The sequence below is a fragment of the Bolinopsis microptera genome, chromosome 8 (genome assembly GCF_026151205.1).
Source record: "Bolinopsis microptera isolate Bmic1 chromosome 8, MBARI_Bmic_1.0, whole genome shotgun sequence".
NCBI lineage: Eukaryota > Metazoa > Ctenophora > Tentaculata > Lobata > Bolinopsidae > Bolinopsis > Bolinopsis microptera.
The window spans coordinates 1,852,040-1,868,668 of record NC_087079.1 but is presented as its reverse complement, the minus strand read 5'-3'; the positions used below and the strand labels follow the sequence as shown (position 1 = coordinate 1,868,668).

Below are 16,629 nucleotides of genomic sequence, written 5' to 3'. Positions count from 1 at the left end.
ATTAAGCCAATAACTCGTTACAAATAAGATTATTTAATCAATTTATTTTGATTCCGTTTTTACGTATAATTGTGGCAAAATGTCTGAAAAATAACATAAAAACGTAGCGCGCAATGATAATTTAACATATAAAGAAATCACTGCTTTTATCGACAATAACGTCAATGAGCGCGCGAGCGCGCGGCGGTCGGTCCGGTATGGTGTGATGGCGGTCGCGCGCAAGAGCCACCTGAGTCAGTGAGTTGGGCACGCTTCTGCAGCCTTTCATTGTTCAGAGGGTTTAAAGCAGCTCATCAGGCTTCAATAAAATTAGTTTTAGTGTCTAGACAACGTCACATGATAGGTACAACAAAGCATTGTAATATTTTCTTCCGGCAATAATTTTCATTCACGCTCTCATTATGCATTAGAGCGCTAATTGTGGTTTCTTGCTACTAGTACTATACTACTACTACTACAAGCAGCTGTCATGTTTCTAGAACGTAGCAGGGTGAGTGACTCTTTACTATGACTAGACAAGAAACATTGTGGTTACAATAAAATTATTCCCCGTCGGCCAGCTTCCCTGTACTTAAGTGGCCATTTCCGGGATTTAGTTTGTCTGTTACATCAGGTATTTTCGGCAATTTCAGATTGAATTCAATAATATAGCTAGTAAAAGTTAAAGAGCTATTAAGGACTTACTATATTCAAATAAATCATTCCATGACAGCAAGAACAAGTAAATTCGTCACACGATACCATCAATTCTATATAAAATGTTGAAAAACCCTTCAAGCTATCATAATGAGCTGACACAATAATTTTGTACCAACATTTTTGTCTGTGTCATCGTACATTTTGCTTTGCTGCAATGTCGGACGCTGAGGAGAATCCGGAGGGCGAAGGTGGTCAAAAAAAGGGCAAGGAAAAGAAGAAGAAAGAAGAAAAACCTGCCAAAGAAGAAAAGAAGGAGGAGTCTGACACTGATAGTTTCAGTAGGTAGGTAAGATTGAATATTAATTATCAAGACAGTTAGCAATAAATCAGTCTCTGCAGTATTTCTGTCCTACCCCTCTAGACTCAAGAGTCTACATATGCAGTGTAATCGTAAAGTGTACCACTGTAGAGTGTAGAGTGTAGACGATATAATGTGTCCCAGGTCCTTGATAGACTACATTATGCCGGTCAAGGAGATGCTCCGGAAGATGACAGACAGACGGAAATATGTTATAATCAGTGACAGTGCAGACCCTGACTACTTGGACGACGTTGAGGAGACTTTTGTCAGGGTAAACAGCACCATCTTCATTACTTTTCATAAAACGGACAAAATTTGAACTCCTGGCTTATTTTTACATTTGGCAAGTTAATAATCTGAACCGTATTCTTCTCCAGAAGGCCGATATCTTATGGGAGGAAATGTATCACTTCAACTTGGAGGGCAACCTTCAGAGGGGCAGAATAACCAGATACTTACAAAACTCAACAAAACACTTGGAGTTCCCTTACATATTTGTGGTAAGTTGGGAGACATTCTATTGTCATTGGGAGCCGATTCATTTGCAGTTTGTTTAAGTGCACGATTACATTTAACATATTAATCTATATCAGATTAAGTTTTAAAATGCACTATATATCACACTATCAACACCATGTATTGTTGCAGAGTGGAGAATATTTCGGTTCGTTGGAGAAGTTTAGTCAGCTTGCAGAAAAGAACGCGTTGCACAGCAAGGTTCACGGTTTTGGGCGAGGTTTGGATGTGCAACATGGACAGGTGAGTCCTTAATAATTGGGAGTTTTCTTCTCTTAGCGAAACGGAATGTAGGACGTTTTTGGCTGACTTTAGACAAAACTCTCACTTTGTCCCAACTCAGCTGTCGTTTGCCGTGGCTTCAGCCTCTAAGTATTGGAAAGAAGGAATATCTGGCTTGAAGAGAAGTGCTGAAAAACGTGGTATTATTGAAATAGATACCAGGTCGGAGAAGGAAAAACAGGTACAGATCTTTTATTAGCATCTTGTTTTTTGAGTAACCAAGTATTGGTGTAGTCCTAACTCCTAAGAATGAACGCATTATTTGAAACCTCTAAAAGTTATTATTTTCAGAAAGAAAGGAGAAAGAAAAGAGCGGAGAAGCTACAAATTCAGAAGCAGAAGGATAGAGAGGCTAAAAAGAGGAGTATAAAGAGAAAATTAGAGTTTAAAGCAAAGAAAAAGGCAGCGATAGTGTTCCTTGCTAGCAAAGGTATGTGCAAGATAATTTGGGACAGTATTTTGATGTCCGTCATTACTGATAACCTATCCGCGAAGCTTGATATCCAAAAAGCTAGACTTTGGCTTTTCAGCGCATTCAGATACTTCTCCCACTATTATACTTCTCCCAGGCCACTATTATCTAAAGTTTATATTGAACAGGTTGATTACTTGTTTCCAAATGGTTATAGACTAAAATAGTATCTTCTTACAGGTATCAACATCCCGCAAGAAGACAAGAAAACAAAATTAAGGAAGAGGAAGAAGAAGAAAGCTGCAAAAACTGCAAAAGCAAATGAGGCGAAAGAGAGCGAGAAAGCTAAGCAGGATGGAGGAGGAGAAACAGCCAACAAGGATGGAGTAGGAGATGAAGAAGGAGAAAAGGGAGGAGAAAATGGAGGAGAAAAAGAAGAAAAAGCGGCACAGGACGGATGATGAAACTGTATTTTAACAATTTTATTGCAATATAAGCTGATTTTACTAATGAATCTGATTCATACCTCAATATTAACTTAAAGATTAAAATAGTCCCGACAATTTCTGTCCAACTTCACAAGATAGCACCGGATAGTGTATAATAGCTGATATGACTAGAGAGGGTCATTACTGGGCGGCGCTCAGCCTGTCACTCCGCCATATCTTCATTCGGTTTATGAACACTAAGCCTGAGGTCCCCAGAGGTAATAGTTGAGTAGAGAGGGTCGCCGGAGCCGGTATTATCCTGTCACCGTTTAAAAGTCTGTTCGAGTGTGTATTTTTCCCAGTTGACTTCAGGGTCAAACGATTTCCATCTGTTAGCCGGGAACATGTGTTTGTTTCTTTCGTACCACGATCTCAAGGTAACCTAAATAAATTGTGGTAAGATAAATCTCACGCGAGCTCTTAGCTTGCATCAATGTACCACTTCATCTCAATTATTTGAGTTTAAAACTAAATTTGTATGGGTTTTACAAGCTTAACAATTTCCCTGTTTCATCTGGAGACTGGACGTATCAGTATGTAAAGTATTGCATACCTTGCCGTATTGAAGATCGTCTTTAAGTAGACCTGGGGCTTTGTTCTCTTCTTCTTTGTGCGGCACAAACCTAACCAGAAATCAGTAATTAGATAAATTGATAACTTTGAAGACTACAGGGTATCAAACAAGTTGACTGCAGAGTGATTGAATTGTTGAGAATGAAGCGAAGAAAAATGGGCACGCCAAATCAAGATATGCTCAACTAAACTGTCAAAAAGTATATTCGAAGAAGCATATCTTTAGAAGCATTCTTTAAAACATACCTGAAAAGCGGTCCTTTTTCACCTCTAGCATTCATCTGTTCCATCTGATAGAAAGTAAGGTAGTGTGGTATTATCAGATCTGCTTTAACAAACATCAACATGTCCACACTCGCACACCTCACCTGAAATAGCAGATAAATACGGGGTCTCATTAACAAAATTTGCGGTCTGAAATGTGAAGCAGATCTCGATCTTATAATATAGGTTTTTTTAATGTTAATTAAAATCTATGCGATGCAAAATCTTGAAACACAAATGTGTTCGTTATCTAAATTAGCTCTTGAGAAGATAAATGATCAATAATTATATTGATGAATATGAAATCTGAAGATATCTAACATCAGGGTATATCGGGATGAGTGATTCCAACGCGAAGTTTAGAAACTGTTCTATCGTATATCCCTTCTTCATGAGAACTTTATGTCTATGTCCTGAAATTGTAGATTAGAGTTATGCAAAATATTGAGTTTAAAATATATTTAAATCATTCAGTTTCCAATTGCCAAAAGACTAATTATCAAATAACATTGTTATGTTAGTATAAAGAGATATAATATCTAAAAACGACAGTTAATTTTGGCACATTCTATCAAAAGGAATGAGATACAAAACAAAAGTAAGGAAACAAAAACTATCGGAAATGTAAAGAAATTAGATTATAGCAATGTACCTGATCCGTCCCAGTAGTTGAATGTGAGTTCAACGTCCTGGTCTTTTATCTGTTTCTGTTTGTCAGCCCACTCTTGCTTCAAATCAGCTGTGGAAGAAGAGTTAGTCAGGGGGGCGGGGGAACAAGAGTTAGTCAGGGGGGCGGGGGAACAAGATTTAGTCAGGGGGCGGGGGAAGAAGAGTTAGTCAGGGGGGCGGGGGAACAAGATTTAGTCAGGGGGCGGGGGAAGAAGAGTTAGTCAGTGGGAATCATCTGTTGAACAAGAGTTAGTTGCAGGGGGGGGGGGGGGATGGCGGGCCGTGGGAGGGGTGGTCTATTTTTTATTAAATACTTTTCAAATTTTACAGAGTACAGCAATAGATGAATATAAAATAGAATCGTTCAAAATATCGCCCCCATCTGTAAAATATGATGGGCACCCAAACACGGTAAACACATAGTGAACTATGTCCGCAGTAACTTGGACCCATTACATCGAATTAATCTAAATCCAAAAATTTATGAAAAACTATTTAATAACAAACAAATCCATGGTGAATAACTGTGGATATAGAGTCAAAATTTGTATTTCAATACGTCAAATTCCAGATACATTAGATACAGGTCTGAAATGGTCATTAATGTGTGAGAAGGTGTGCGGGTGAAGTGTGATATGATGTTGAAAGTATAGGAAGGTAGATAAAAAAATTAATAAAACAAAAATAATAATAATATGGGGAGCAAAGAGACTAGGCTAGACTGTTGTTTCACTATCCAATAAACATTTCCATAGATGCTTAGTGACCTCAGCTTTGAAAAGACTAGTAGACACAATCTGTCTTACCTGTAAAGGGAGTCCATTCCACAGTATATGGGTTCTGTAGAAAAATGATTTTGCCAGTGGGCTATTTGAGGTACATGTGGTGTGTGAATTCTGACTTAACTTAGGTAAAATTGATGACACAATAGACAGACTGTCGAGGTGGCAACGTCTTAGTCGAGAAGTGCCCTGATATAAAGAGAGATAGTGAGGCAGTGATACAGGAATTAAATTGTTAAGAACTTTGTGGAAAAAAATAAGATCATTCAAGTCAAACTTTTGAGACAAAGGGAGAATGTCGACAAGCTTGCACTTTTTGACATATTGCTCAGGTGGATAACTGCGGCCCTCTTCAGACAGAATCCATTTAATAGCTCTCTTTTGGAGACTTTCTAATTTATCACTAAGTGATTTATTACAAGGGCGCCAGATTATGGAACAATTTTCGAATTGGCTACGAACCAGGGAGAGGTAAAGCGCCCGGCGACGTTTCTGATCAATGACAATATGGCCATCTCTTCTGACCATACCAAGTTGTTGGCAGGCCTTAGTATAAATTCTGTCGCACTGACTATTCCAACTTAGCTTAGGAGTAACATCGACTCCAAGATCTTTTTCTAACTCTACATACACAAGAGGAGAGCCATCAAGATTGTATGCGAATGGAGGAGATAAAGATGGTTTTCCTGAAACAATAAGCACTTTACATTTTGCTGGATGGAATCGCATTTTGTTTCTTAGTGCCCAGTCAGAGAGATAGTCTATATCCATTTGTAAATTAGTATTATCAGAAGATGAATGTATTTTACGCCAGATTTTTGTATCATCGGCATACAAAACAATATCAGTATTATCCGAAAGGCCAAGAGGAATATCATTGATAAACAATACAAAAAGTAAGGGACCAAGAATAGAGCCCTGGGGGACACCAGAATTAACTGAGAGGGTAGATGACATCTCATTACCAATAACCACTCTTTGGTAACGGCCTTGAAGGTAATTGGTAAGAAATTTGAGAAGTGTACCATCAATGTTATATAAGGTCTTTAGCTTATGAAGAAGGATATCATGATTTACAGAATCAAATGCCTTAGCAAAATCAAAATACACAACATGATTGATAATGTTTTCGTTAAGAGACAATGCCAGGCTATCACAAAAGTCAACCATATTGGTTGTGCATGACTTGTGCTCTAGAAAACCATGCTGCCTGGGATCAAGAAGGGTACTTGTCAAAGAAAGCAGTTTACGTTTAACAATGCGCTCAAAAACTTTCATGACTAAACAAGTAAGGGATATTGGTCTATAGTTTTCAACCTCACTTTTCTTACCTTTCTTAAATATTGGGACAACATTTGCAAGTTTCCATTCTTGTGGAATGTAGCCGCTGTTGTAAGATCCACGAAAAATGCATGTTAGAGGGTAAGCTAAACCTACGGAACAATTTTTGAGAATTTTACCGTGTATGCCATCTGGTCCCTGGGCTTTATTTGAATTAATATTTGAAATATTATTCCTTTTTAAAATTAATATTTGAAATATTATTCCTTTTTAAAATTATAGATTTAATTTATCTGTTTCTAGATAGTATTACCGGTCGAGTCTGCTTAATATAAAATTAATACCAGATATTGATAAAACGCCACTCTATCACCACTATAATATCCAAGTTTCGATCTATACATTTCACATATTTTCTTCGTGAAAAACCCTAAACTAAACTTGTGTAGCGTTAAGTGTTGAGCTGATTGTGGCAGTCATATTAAATTCAACATTGTCTACGGTTTTGAGCCGAACAAGTTTCAATCTAAATGTAACGCTAATCGACAGTGAAAGTGTTCACTTCAAACGCTGTAGAATAGAGTTAAAATTCCATCTTTATTTTGTTCCAACTACAGTTTCGTGCAGTTGACAGAAAAGTAATATCAAGTTTCAGAATCTTCAAAGGCAGTCCTATGTTGGCCAGAGAGGTAACAGAACACCCTTTTATCTCGGATAAAATGCTTGTCCGCTACACAATCTTTGTGAAGTTGCTTTGCTTCTCGATAATATTTACTGATGAATTGTTTGTGAAAAAGAGTAATTTTGATTTTTAATTTTAATTTACCGATAACTGTAGCGTCAGCTATTATTTCCAATCAGAGATCTAGTCCGCGAATAACAAATCTTCATAAAAATTTACACCGGCAACTGTTAATTTCCAATTAATGATAGGACTTTAAGTAAGGGTCAAAGTATGTGACCTGTCATAAAACAATTAAAAGAGTTTCTTTCATTCAAATTTCTGATTGCTTCTGGATAGACTCAGTGAAGACAGATTCTAGTGGAAATAAATTCTAATTGTTTCTGAATAGTTTCTGAATAAACCCCTCTGTTTGAAAGTCAGAGGGGTGAAATTTAAAGGATAATATTACTATTTACACGTCACTCAATTAAAAACTGTGTTAGATTGTTCAACCCTGTTTTGTCGTTGAGTGTTGGTTTCTTTTCAACTAAAAATCGGGCTTCTTTAATTTTTCTCTTGATGAGTGATGTTCCTCTATCCACGATTTGAAGTTTTAGCTTTGGAGGACCTATGTGCTGAGGATGACTGTTGGGTTTGCCGCACTACGGTAGTGTTCTTCAAAGTCAAACCTGCACTTGAGTGGTCTGTACTCTGTAGGTCTCGCCACCATAGTTCTCGGTGCAATTGTCTACTTCACAGGTGATGTGGTGGACGGTGTTAGTTGTGGTGCATTCTCCATCGGTTAAAGCTGCGCATGTTCTGCAGTTTGATGTTGTACTTGTACAGGATTTCTTGTCAAGAGGTCTGGAGTCTGTTAGATGCTGTCAGACATATCTTCCTCGTAGGGGGCTGTGGTCATTATCACTATTGGATAGATCATGACCACTGTAAGATAGAGCATTGGAGCCCTGTGATTACCCCGGTAACTGTCAGACATGGTGGGCTCTCCATCAAAATTGTCGAGAAACCTGGACTCTATTTAATTAACACTATTTCAGAATATGAGTACAACGTAGAAATTTCGATACGTTATTCAGCAATGTATTTCAATTATAATCTGTCTTCACTGAGTCTATTCAGAAACAATCAGAAATTTGAATGAAAGAAACATCAAATCATGAGACTCAATAACACTACACGAATCCACCAAATTAAAAGAGTAGTGAAAAGTATTTTTAGTACCTTAATCCATGATAAGTTAGAAGTTAGTTAGATCTTTTTTCGTCAGTCTATTCAATTCTTGATTCTTATCCTATGAGTCGCATGATTCACGCTATTTTTCAGTATTTTGGCTCCGATGAAGCTATGGTAAGTCTTCAGTTCCAGGACGATCCTCTGGAAAATGAATCACAAATACAATCATCGGACGAAACAGCAGGGTTCAGTAACCCCATGTTTGCAAATCTATCTACAAGCTCAGACGAGGAGTTCAGAGCGATTCCAAACGGGAAAAGATCAGCCTCTAGCTCTAATTGGAAGTCTGAACTAGACTTAACGATTGCAGCAATGTACGTTGAAGACGCGCTTCACTTCAGAAACGTCCCCTTTCGACCTGACAAACTTTCTTTATATCAAACTTACCAGAACAAAGCAATCAGATACTTGTTCGTCATATTCCCCTGCTCTACTCCTGGGCCTAGCCCTAGTTGAGACACCAGCAGTTGAGGTCCTCCAGGTTCATTGGCAGGCAGTGTTAGCACTGGAGCTCATCTGTCTGATCGCATGTTCTTGTAGGGTCCTTCACCTACGTTTGTGCTTGCATCCTGGGGACTTCTGGTCTGACATAAAGAACTGTGTGATTATTGTAAGCATTGCTGTGATGCTCGTTGACACGGTGGTATGGTTTGTTTATAAAGTGGGGGAAGGAAGGGAAGTGATCAGAGTTAGCAGAGTTTTGAGGCCTCTCCTCATTATCAACTTCTCAGATAACCGAAACCTGAGAAAACTTCTGAGAAACATCAAGAAGACTGTTGTTGACGTTATCAGTGTTCTTGTGTTAATCTTCCTTTTCATAGCTATCTTTGCTATGATGGCCACCAAGTTCTTTGAAAGACGGACCCTGCTAGACCCCCACGGAGACCCTTACCTCGACAACTTCCTGGACTCCTACTGGAATCTTTACGTTCTCATGACGACAGCAAACAGTCCGGATGTATCTCTACCAGCATTCCGGAACGAACAGCGTTCTTCTTTTTCTTCATGCCATTCTCAGTCATCACCACCTTCATCCTCATGAACATCCTGCTAGCAGTGGTGTACAAACATTACAAATTACACTTACTCGAAGAGGTAAAAGTTGATGTAGGCATAATCCAAGGCAACCTACTTAAGGCGTTTACTCTGCTTAAAGACCCGGACACTAACCATATCCACAAAGATGTTTGGCTTAAGGCCTACAGAGAATTCGGATGTCCAGATGCTCTTCATTCGCTCTACTGGGACTACATGGCCCCAAATAAAGAACTCCCAGGAATTTCCCTGCAAGCGTTCTTCAAGATCACTGACCTCCTTTCTTCTGAAATAATAATAGTGATAACGAAGAAGACATGGTTGGAATTACAATTTCCCTTCATTTACAACTGCAGCCCCTCGTGCTACTTAAGATGTGCTGTGGAACATTTTGCTTTCACGTTATCATACGATGCTCTTATCTTCGTTAATGCAGTAGTTCTCTCAATAAGATCAGCCCCCACTTATCTTGAAGACATATTCCTGGTCCTGTTCAACATTGAGATTGCGCTGAAGGTGTATACGTACGGCCCAAGAAAGTTTGCTAGCACAGCCTGGAACTGCTATGATTGCCTAGTGATTTGGAGTGCTACAATATTCTCGCTGGTGGTAGACGTGGAGGGTCTGCACGACTCCAAGGACGAAGAGTTGAGCGCTGTCTTCCTCGACATGGTCTTGACACTCCGAGTGTTGAGGCTGTTGAAGCTTCTTCTCAGCATCCCGCAACTAAGATTGATTGTAAGCACGCTGATGCAGATCGTGCCCAGCATGGGATCCTACGCTCTCCTCCTCTTTCTTTTCTACTACAGTTATGCAATAGTAGGAATGGAGCTGTTTGCCGGGAAGATCCTCAACGACACAGTCAACTGTGGGAACGAGGCCTTGAACCACACAGATTTCGTCAGGGAGGGTTACTGTGTCCTGTCATTTAACAACGTGCTCTACAGTTTCGTGGTCCTGTGGACGCTGACCCTAGTAAATCAATGGCACATTCTTGTTGGTGGTTTCGTGGCTGTCACCTCCAAGGCGAGCAGGCTCTACTTCCTTTCTTTCCATGTGCTTATTGTACTCATAATACTCAACATCTTCCTTGCATTTGTGATTGAGGCGTTCATGTTGCAAATAGAGCTGGATAAGAAAAAACAAGAAGGTATAGACGAACATTTGGATGAGCGAGGGATGAACGCAAGAAGAGAGTCACATCCTCAGGACCAACCAGTCTGGTACAGATCTTCCTCTTTAACTAACAGCAACGATGTGGACGCAGAAGGTTTAAAGAAGATCTACATCGGCACAACACCCCTCGACGAAAAGATTAAGTACAAAAGACAGAAGAGCACCAAGTCGTACAATCAGCTTCTACTGGAGATGTTCCAGGAGGATATCCAAGCAGAAGATACACCCCCTGGGGAGACATCCCCCGGACATTCCGGAGTAACGGAACGCCAGGTATCAGACCAGGCAGGTAAACGGAGACTCAGCTCCGTGAGAGAAGATGATCCTGAGCTGGTTGAGACTGATCGAGTACCCACTCCTGAGTGTGGGTCGTTAGAGGAAATCGATATCATATGAACGGTAATGACTACGTGTCTTGTGGGTCGTTACACTTACAGGACATGGATATCATATGAACGGCAATGACTACGTCATGGACATTTTACTGCAGTGCAGTATTATTATTGAGAGAGAAGATTATAGTATGATTAATATTTTACTTATTAAAAATGTTGCAATTTTGATAACGATAGAAAAACGGGTATTAATTATTTACTAAACTTGACTAAATGAGAAATGGAAAAGTACAACAATATCGGAAAGTGGTCATTATTATAAATTCAAGTTTATTTTGCTAGTCAGTAGCAACGCTTGATTCTTATTTATATTCAATTGATTATTATGTATATATAATAATTAATTGAATTTTCAAATAGAAAAATGGTAGGTCACCTTCAACGACGATATTATGTCTTATAGCTATAGTAATATTTCTTTCATCGCAAATGATGGCGTTCAGGAAATCTGACAGAGAGCAGATGTTGTATTTTATGGCATTTTATCTCCTTGGTAAATATTATGTCTTATAGCTTATAGTAATATTTCTTTCATCGCAAATGATGGCGTTCAGGAAATCTGACAGAGAGCAGATGTTGTACTTTATGACATTTTATCTCCTTGGTAAATATTATGAACTGATAATCAGCAACAGCTTCCCATAATTATACAATCAAATTCGTACGACACGTCGACACAATCGAGCCATCGCCCATATTCAGGACCTTAAATATCGAATGACCTGGGGTTCTTCGTAAACGCTGGATTTATTTTTGTGACACGTACACGTATTAATCTTTAATTTTCTTGAAGAATTCTTGACAAAATGTTTTTTCTAGGTTTTCATCGTTTTCCTTTACTGGAAAATTCAGAATGTGTGACTACATACAACTTTCTGGTTTCTAGTCTGGTATACAATATTAATTCAGTTATTAATTAAGTGCTCGCTCCTACTGGGTAGAATAAAATCCTCAAATTATCTTTTTTAAACTACAGAAATACCTATTTCTTGTAGTTCCTGAGCTTCGCGATCTTTGTCGGGTAGAAAAGAAGTATTTACCGCCGGATTTTTACCAATCTTTTTCTTCTTCTTTAATATCACAGGCTCCTCCTCTCCGTTTCCTAGGATATGCTGATTGAATTCTATAAGCTGCAATGTACAATGCAATGTATAATGTACTTATATACGCTGCAATGTACAATGTATAATGTGTAATGTACTTCTATAAGCTGCAATGTACATGTACAATGTATAATGTACAATGTATAAGTTGCAATGTAAATGGAGAGTCTTTAATGCTGCAATAAATGAAATCGACAGATAAAAATTCAAAGTTTCAATTGGAAACAGTCGCTAATTAGACCCTCAAACCTTCGCCATCCATGTCGAAGGACAGGGTACTGATTTCTTTTCTTTTCTTCTTTTTCTTGACATTTTTCTCTAGTTCGGCTCTCTCTTGATCAAGTTTGTGTTGTGCCTCTCTTTCTCGTAGTTCCCCGAGCGTTACCAAACCTAAAATTAAGTTTACTAGTTTATATAATGTTTCAATACACATGATGATGACGACATGATAATAGATTCATTTAGATTTGACTTTCCTACATTTTAATTCACTGTTGACGAATAATTATTATTCCCGAAGGTTACATGAACAATTGTTTCATAAGATTGTATTCACAGTGTTGCCCTTTAGCAAGGCCAGACTACAGGGTTAGCTAATAATAAATCTATGAAATTTAGCAGTAATACAATTTATTTTTGCTTCAAACTTAAGTATGAAATATTGATTTGTTATTAAGATAATTATTGGGGATTTTTAAAACAGAAATGTATTCTTACTGGCTCATCCAAGAAGTTTCATTAAATTAAATCAACAATCCCAATACTGGTTCTGCCAAATCAATCCAGTTGATAATGGTGTTTAGTGTTTTTGAAATGATATGCTCCTGTGGCTCTTACCTTCTTATGTTTTTGATTAATGAAAAAATATTATTAGCATATTTATTCTAATTGAACAAAATCTCCGAATGCAGGAAACTAAATTAGTAGAAAACGTCACCAAGTACAATTTCGGCAATTAATTCGCAATTGTTTTTTTGATGTATATTTATATAAAGACGAACAATTTAAAGCTAGCATATGACTTCATTGGTTACATCTAGACATTGGACTGAAAGTTTGTTCAAAATGGTGGTTTTATTTGGACAATTGTTGAAGTTTGCTAATATTGGTCAAGGTTAATCTACAGTTCCACCTCAACTTCTGGCCCTTTTTCCAGCGTTTGAGGATTTTTTTCTCCTGTAAAGAACAACAAAAAAAGACAAAATCATGTTTCTTCACTTGTTTAAAAGAACGAACTGAAGCTTTCATATGTACCGATGCTTAGGGAACTGAGGTTATATAACTTGTTTCCAAATTATGAAAAGTTGTCAAAACAAAATAAGACCTCAACAATAGATCGTTGCCTAAAAATTACAGCTTAAAAAATAAACTACATTTTGATTCATGAATTTAAGCAAATAACCTATTCCATTCGCTTGATAGGAGTCAAATCGTGTTTTGCCATTTTAGAAATATCATGATGGTTTGAATGTGGCTGCACATAAGTGAAATTGCAGTCCAAAAAAGTTTTCGTGTGATTCTCGAGTCGCTGCCGAGGTAAGCCATATTTAAATTATTCAATTATGGTTTTGTCAGCATCAATAGCCGATGTTTTTAAGGAAGACAATTTGTTGAATTGCACTTTTAAAGCAATTTTTCCTCATGTTACAAGCATGGTGCCCACTGTTTTCATGAAAGACTTACAACAGCACAGTTGAGAATTCAACAGTGATTGAAAATCCATGGAAGATTACATTCACCAATTTCTCTTGAGTAAGTTGAATACTCTATTTTCGACTTAAAAGTATTTATATCCGAGGTGTTGTGTTTAAAACCGAGTAAGAATCTTTTTGAAGATGAAAATTCAAAAAAAATTAATTAATTCTACATCACCTTAAGCTTAATCTGTGACAACCAGACCCGTTGTATCCTTGAAAGCGTCTCTTTCGTGTTTTGACGAAGGTTATATGCTCCTTCGTGTGTGTGCTCATTGTACCTAATGTATTGCCTTCTCAACTATTCAAGCAGGTTTCTATTTTATTATTTATTACGATAACACTTCTACAGGTGTGGGGGCAGCCTTTATCTTACTTTTGTATCACCATGAGAAGTAGCGCAATTTTGTGGCCAATTTTAACGTTGGTTTGAATAGACTACGAGGTTGTGAAGTCAATTATATATAAGAGATCGTTAACAATTTACAAAGGCTAGATATTGATTGAAGTTGGTTACATCTTAGACATTGGTTGAAGTTTGCTACATATTGGTTGAAGTTGGTTACATCTTAGACATTGGTTGAAGTTTGCTACATATTGGTTGAAGTTGGTTACATCTTGGTTACAGTTTCTCACCTCAGCTCTGCCCTTTTCCCGCTGTTTTTGGAGCTTTGCCACTCTGTTTTTCTCGGCTGTTCCGCCCGTGTAGGATGCCATGTCGCTAAAAACAAAAATACATTATTAATAAAAGACAAATTGATCATGTTTCTTAGTTAGTGTCAACTGAAAGAGAACGAACAAGCAAGCTTGTTCTATAAGTAGGCCGATAGTCTTAGGAACTGAGGTTATTTAATGATATTCAAAATTATGGAAATGTTGATGAAATGAAACAAAAATAAAGAACCCTCAAACAATAAGATTATAATACCATTAAAAAAATACCATTAAAAAAATTAAACTACACATTCTGATTCTTAAACCTCTTTACCAAATGACCATATTCCATGGTCGCTGTAGTAATAAAATGCATGTTTTTCTTATGAATTCTGACTTGTGTTGAAGTGGCTGCAGCATAATCGCACATGTCACATTTAAAAGGTTTTTCCTTTGTGTGAGTTCTTCGATGATATGACAATGCCGAGTGATAGTAAGTAGCATATTTACAATCTTTACATTTCCTGGTCTTGTCCCCAGCATGCATTAGCTGATGTTCTTTAAAGGAGAGGATGTATTTAGTGGTGAATTTGCACTTTGTACAAGCGAGATGTTTCACCTCAGTGTGTATCAAAACATGGCTTGCCAGCTGCTTCTTCACTTTGAAAGACTCCTCACATTGGTCACATTGGTAGGACTTCTCACAGTGACATTGAAAATAATGGTTCTTCAACAATTTCTCTGAGTAAGTTGAGTATTCACATTTTTCGCACTTAAAAGAGTATTTATTCCGAAGTTCGTGTGTTGCTAGATGCGCGGTCAGAGATCTTTTGTATTTAGTAGAAAATTCGCACTGATCACATGTGAACAACTTGACCTCTTGATGTGCTATCATGTGACCTTTAAGCTTAGCTGCTGTGGGGAAACTGGCAGGACAGTGCTCACACTTGAAGGAGCGTTCTCCGTGTTTGTGTCGAACATGGTGAGTATAGTTCCTTCTTGTAGTAGTGGTGTAGCTGCATTGGCTACAGCTAAATGTGACCTCTTCAACTATTTCAGCAGTAACTTTGGAGGAACCTTCATTCAGGGATGTGGCACCTTTCATCTTACTTTTGGTATCATCATTTGAGAAGTTAGAGGAATTGTTTGTTGGCTTCGAGGATGGTTTAAGTTGGTTTATAATGACAGTCCGCAGGTTTTGACAGTCAGCAGATTGTGATTTGCCAGACACGATCTTTATCTTATCTCCAGATGACATGAGACAGGAATCACCATTGTGCTTTTTCTCACAATGGTTCCTCAAGTCACGCACTTTATTAGCAGCGTAATCACAGAGCGAACATTTATGTGGTTTGTTAATATTGTCTGTGTGGGTAAGGCGATGTTTTCTTAGATTTGAGGAATCTGCAGTTGAGTAGTCGCATTTGTCGCATTTCAGCGGTTTATCACCAGTGTGAGTCAGAATATGAGCTTTCAACAGATGCGGATATTTACACGAATAGTCGCACTGTGCACAAGAAAGTTTTCTGACCTCTGTGTGAACTTTCATGTGTTCATCTAGAAAACCTTGGCGCTTAGTTGCAAAACCACATTGATCACAAATGAAAGGCTTAACCTCTTGATGTGTGAGAAGATGCTGTTTAAGATGTGAAGAAGTCCTGAAAGATGCATCACAACTCGTACATGTGTGTAGTTTATCACCATGAACCCTCAAGATGTGCTGGGACAGATTATTTTGTTTGTTGGTAAAGTAATTACATTTGCTACAGGTAAAAAGCTTGGTTTTACGCACAAGTTTTGGGGTAGACTTCTGACGATTAACGGCACAGTGAAGTCGCTTACACTCTTTAAGATGAGTAATTCTGTTGAAGAATATCTTGTGACACTGAAAATGAAATCTGTTACTTGTGGAGAGGGGATGTTGTTTTCCAAAAGCGGAAATCTTATTTAATTGTCTGTGTAATCTGTGTCTCTTGCAAAGTGATTTCTGCATGTCCAGCCGCTTTCGTTTCGTCACGTGAGTTAGATTCATTTCTTTGCTGAAAATATGTGGGAAATTCAATCAGCAGATTTTTCAAGATCATTGAGTAAATTTCAGACCTACTTCTACACCACGGGAGGGGACCCTCGCAAATGCGAGAATAAATATTCAGAAACGCAAACGAGTCATAATTTTGAAATATTTAGGCTTTCAGTATTTTTATAAGCACCCTCATATAAATTTAAAACGAACCCAAACGTATTGTCAAATGTGAGCATTAGACAGTGATTTAAAGTCATCAATTAATACAGAAACAAATCTAAGCATGTTTTAAAATGATTGATTCAAAATGATATTTCAAACGGTCATATAAAATTGAATAAAACGAACCCAAACGTATTGTCAA

At 37.8% G+C, this 16,629-nt stretch overlaps 3 protein-coding genes across 3 annotated transcripts; 1 reads left to right on the top strand and 2 right to left on the bottom strand.

Moving 5' to 3' along the window:
* Positions 1-672: 672 nt before the first annotated feature.
* LOC134819856 (protein FAM50A-A-like) lies at positions 673-14,309 on the bottom strand. The gene is made up of 8 exons (XM_063830005.1): positions 14,155-14,309; positions 12,144-12,284; positions 11,774-11,893; positions 4,188-4,274; positions 3,857-3,948; positions 3,518-3,639; positions 3,252-3,321; positions 673-3,080 (listed from the first exon to the last, which is right to left on the bottom strand). Exons 1-8 carry the CDS (start codon positions 14,303-14,305, stop codon positions 2,961-2,963), a joined length of 903 nt encoding a protein of 300 aa, XP_063686075.1. The 5' UTR covers positions 14,306-14,309; the 3' UTR covers positions 673-2,960.
* LOC134819466 (two pore calcium channel protein 1-like) lies at positions 8,771-10,869 on the top strand. Its single transcript, XM_063829419.1, is given in 2 exon segments — positions 8,771-9,180; positions 9,183-10,869. Coding segments are annotated over 2 exon segments (1,980 nt in total). The 5' UTR covers positions 8,771-8,810; the 3' UTR covers positions 10,793-10,869.
* Positions 14,310-14,461: 152 nt separating the features above from the next.
* Positions 14,462-16,288, bottom strand: LOC134819222 (zinc finger protein 708-like). Its single transcript, XM_063829034.1, has 2 exons — positions 16,148-16,288; positions 14,462-15,962 (listed from the first exon to the last, which is right to left on the bottom strand). The coding sequence occupies exon 2, from the start codon at positions 15,789-15,791 to the stop codon at positions 14,547-14,549; it is 1,245 nt and encodes a 414-aa protein (XP_063685104.1). The 5' UTR covers positions 15,792-15,962; positions 16,148-16,288; the 3' UTR covers positions 14,462-14,546.
* Positions 16,289-16,629: the final 341 nt, after the last annotated feature.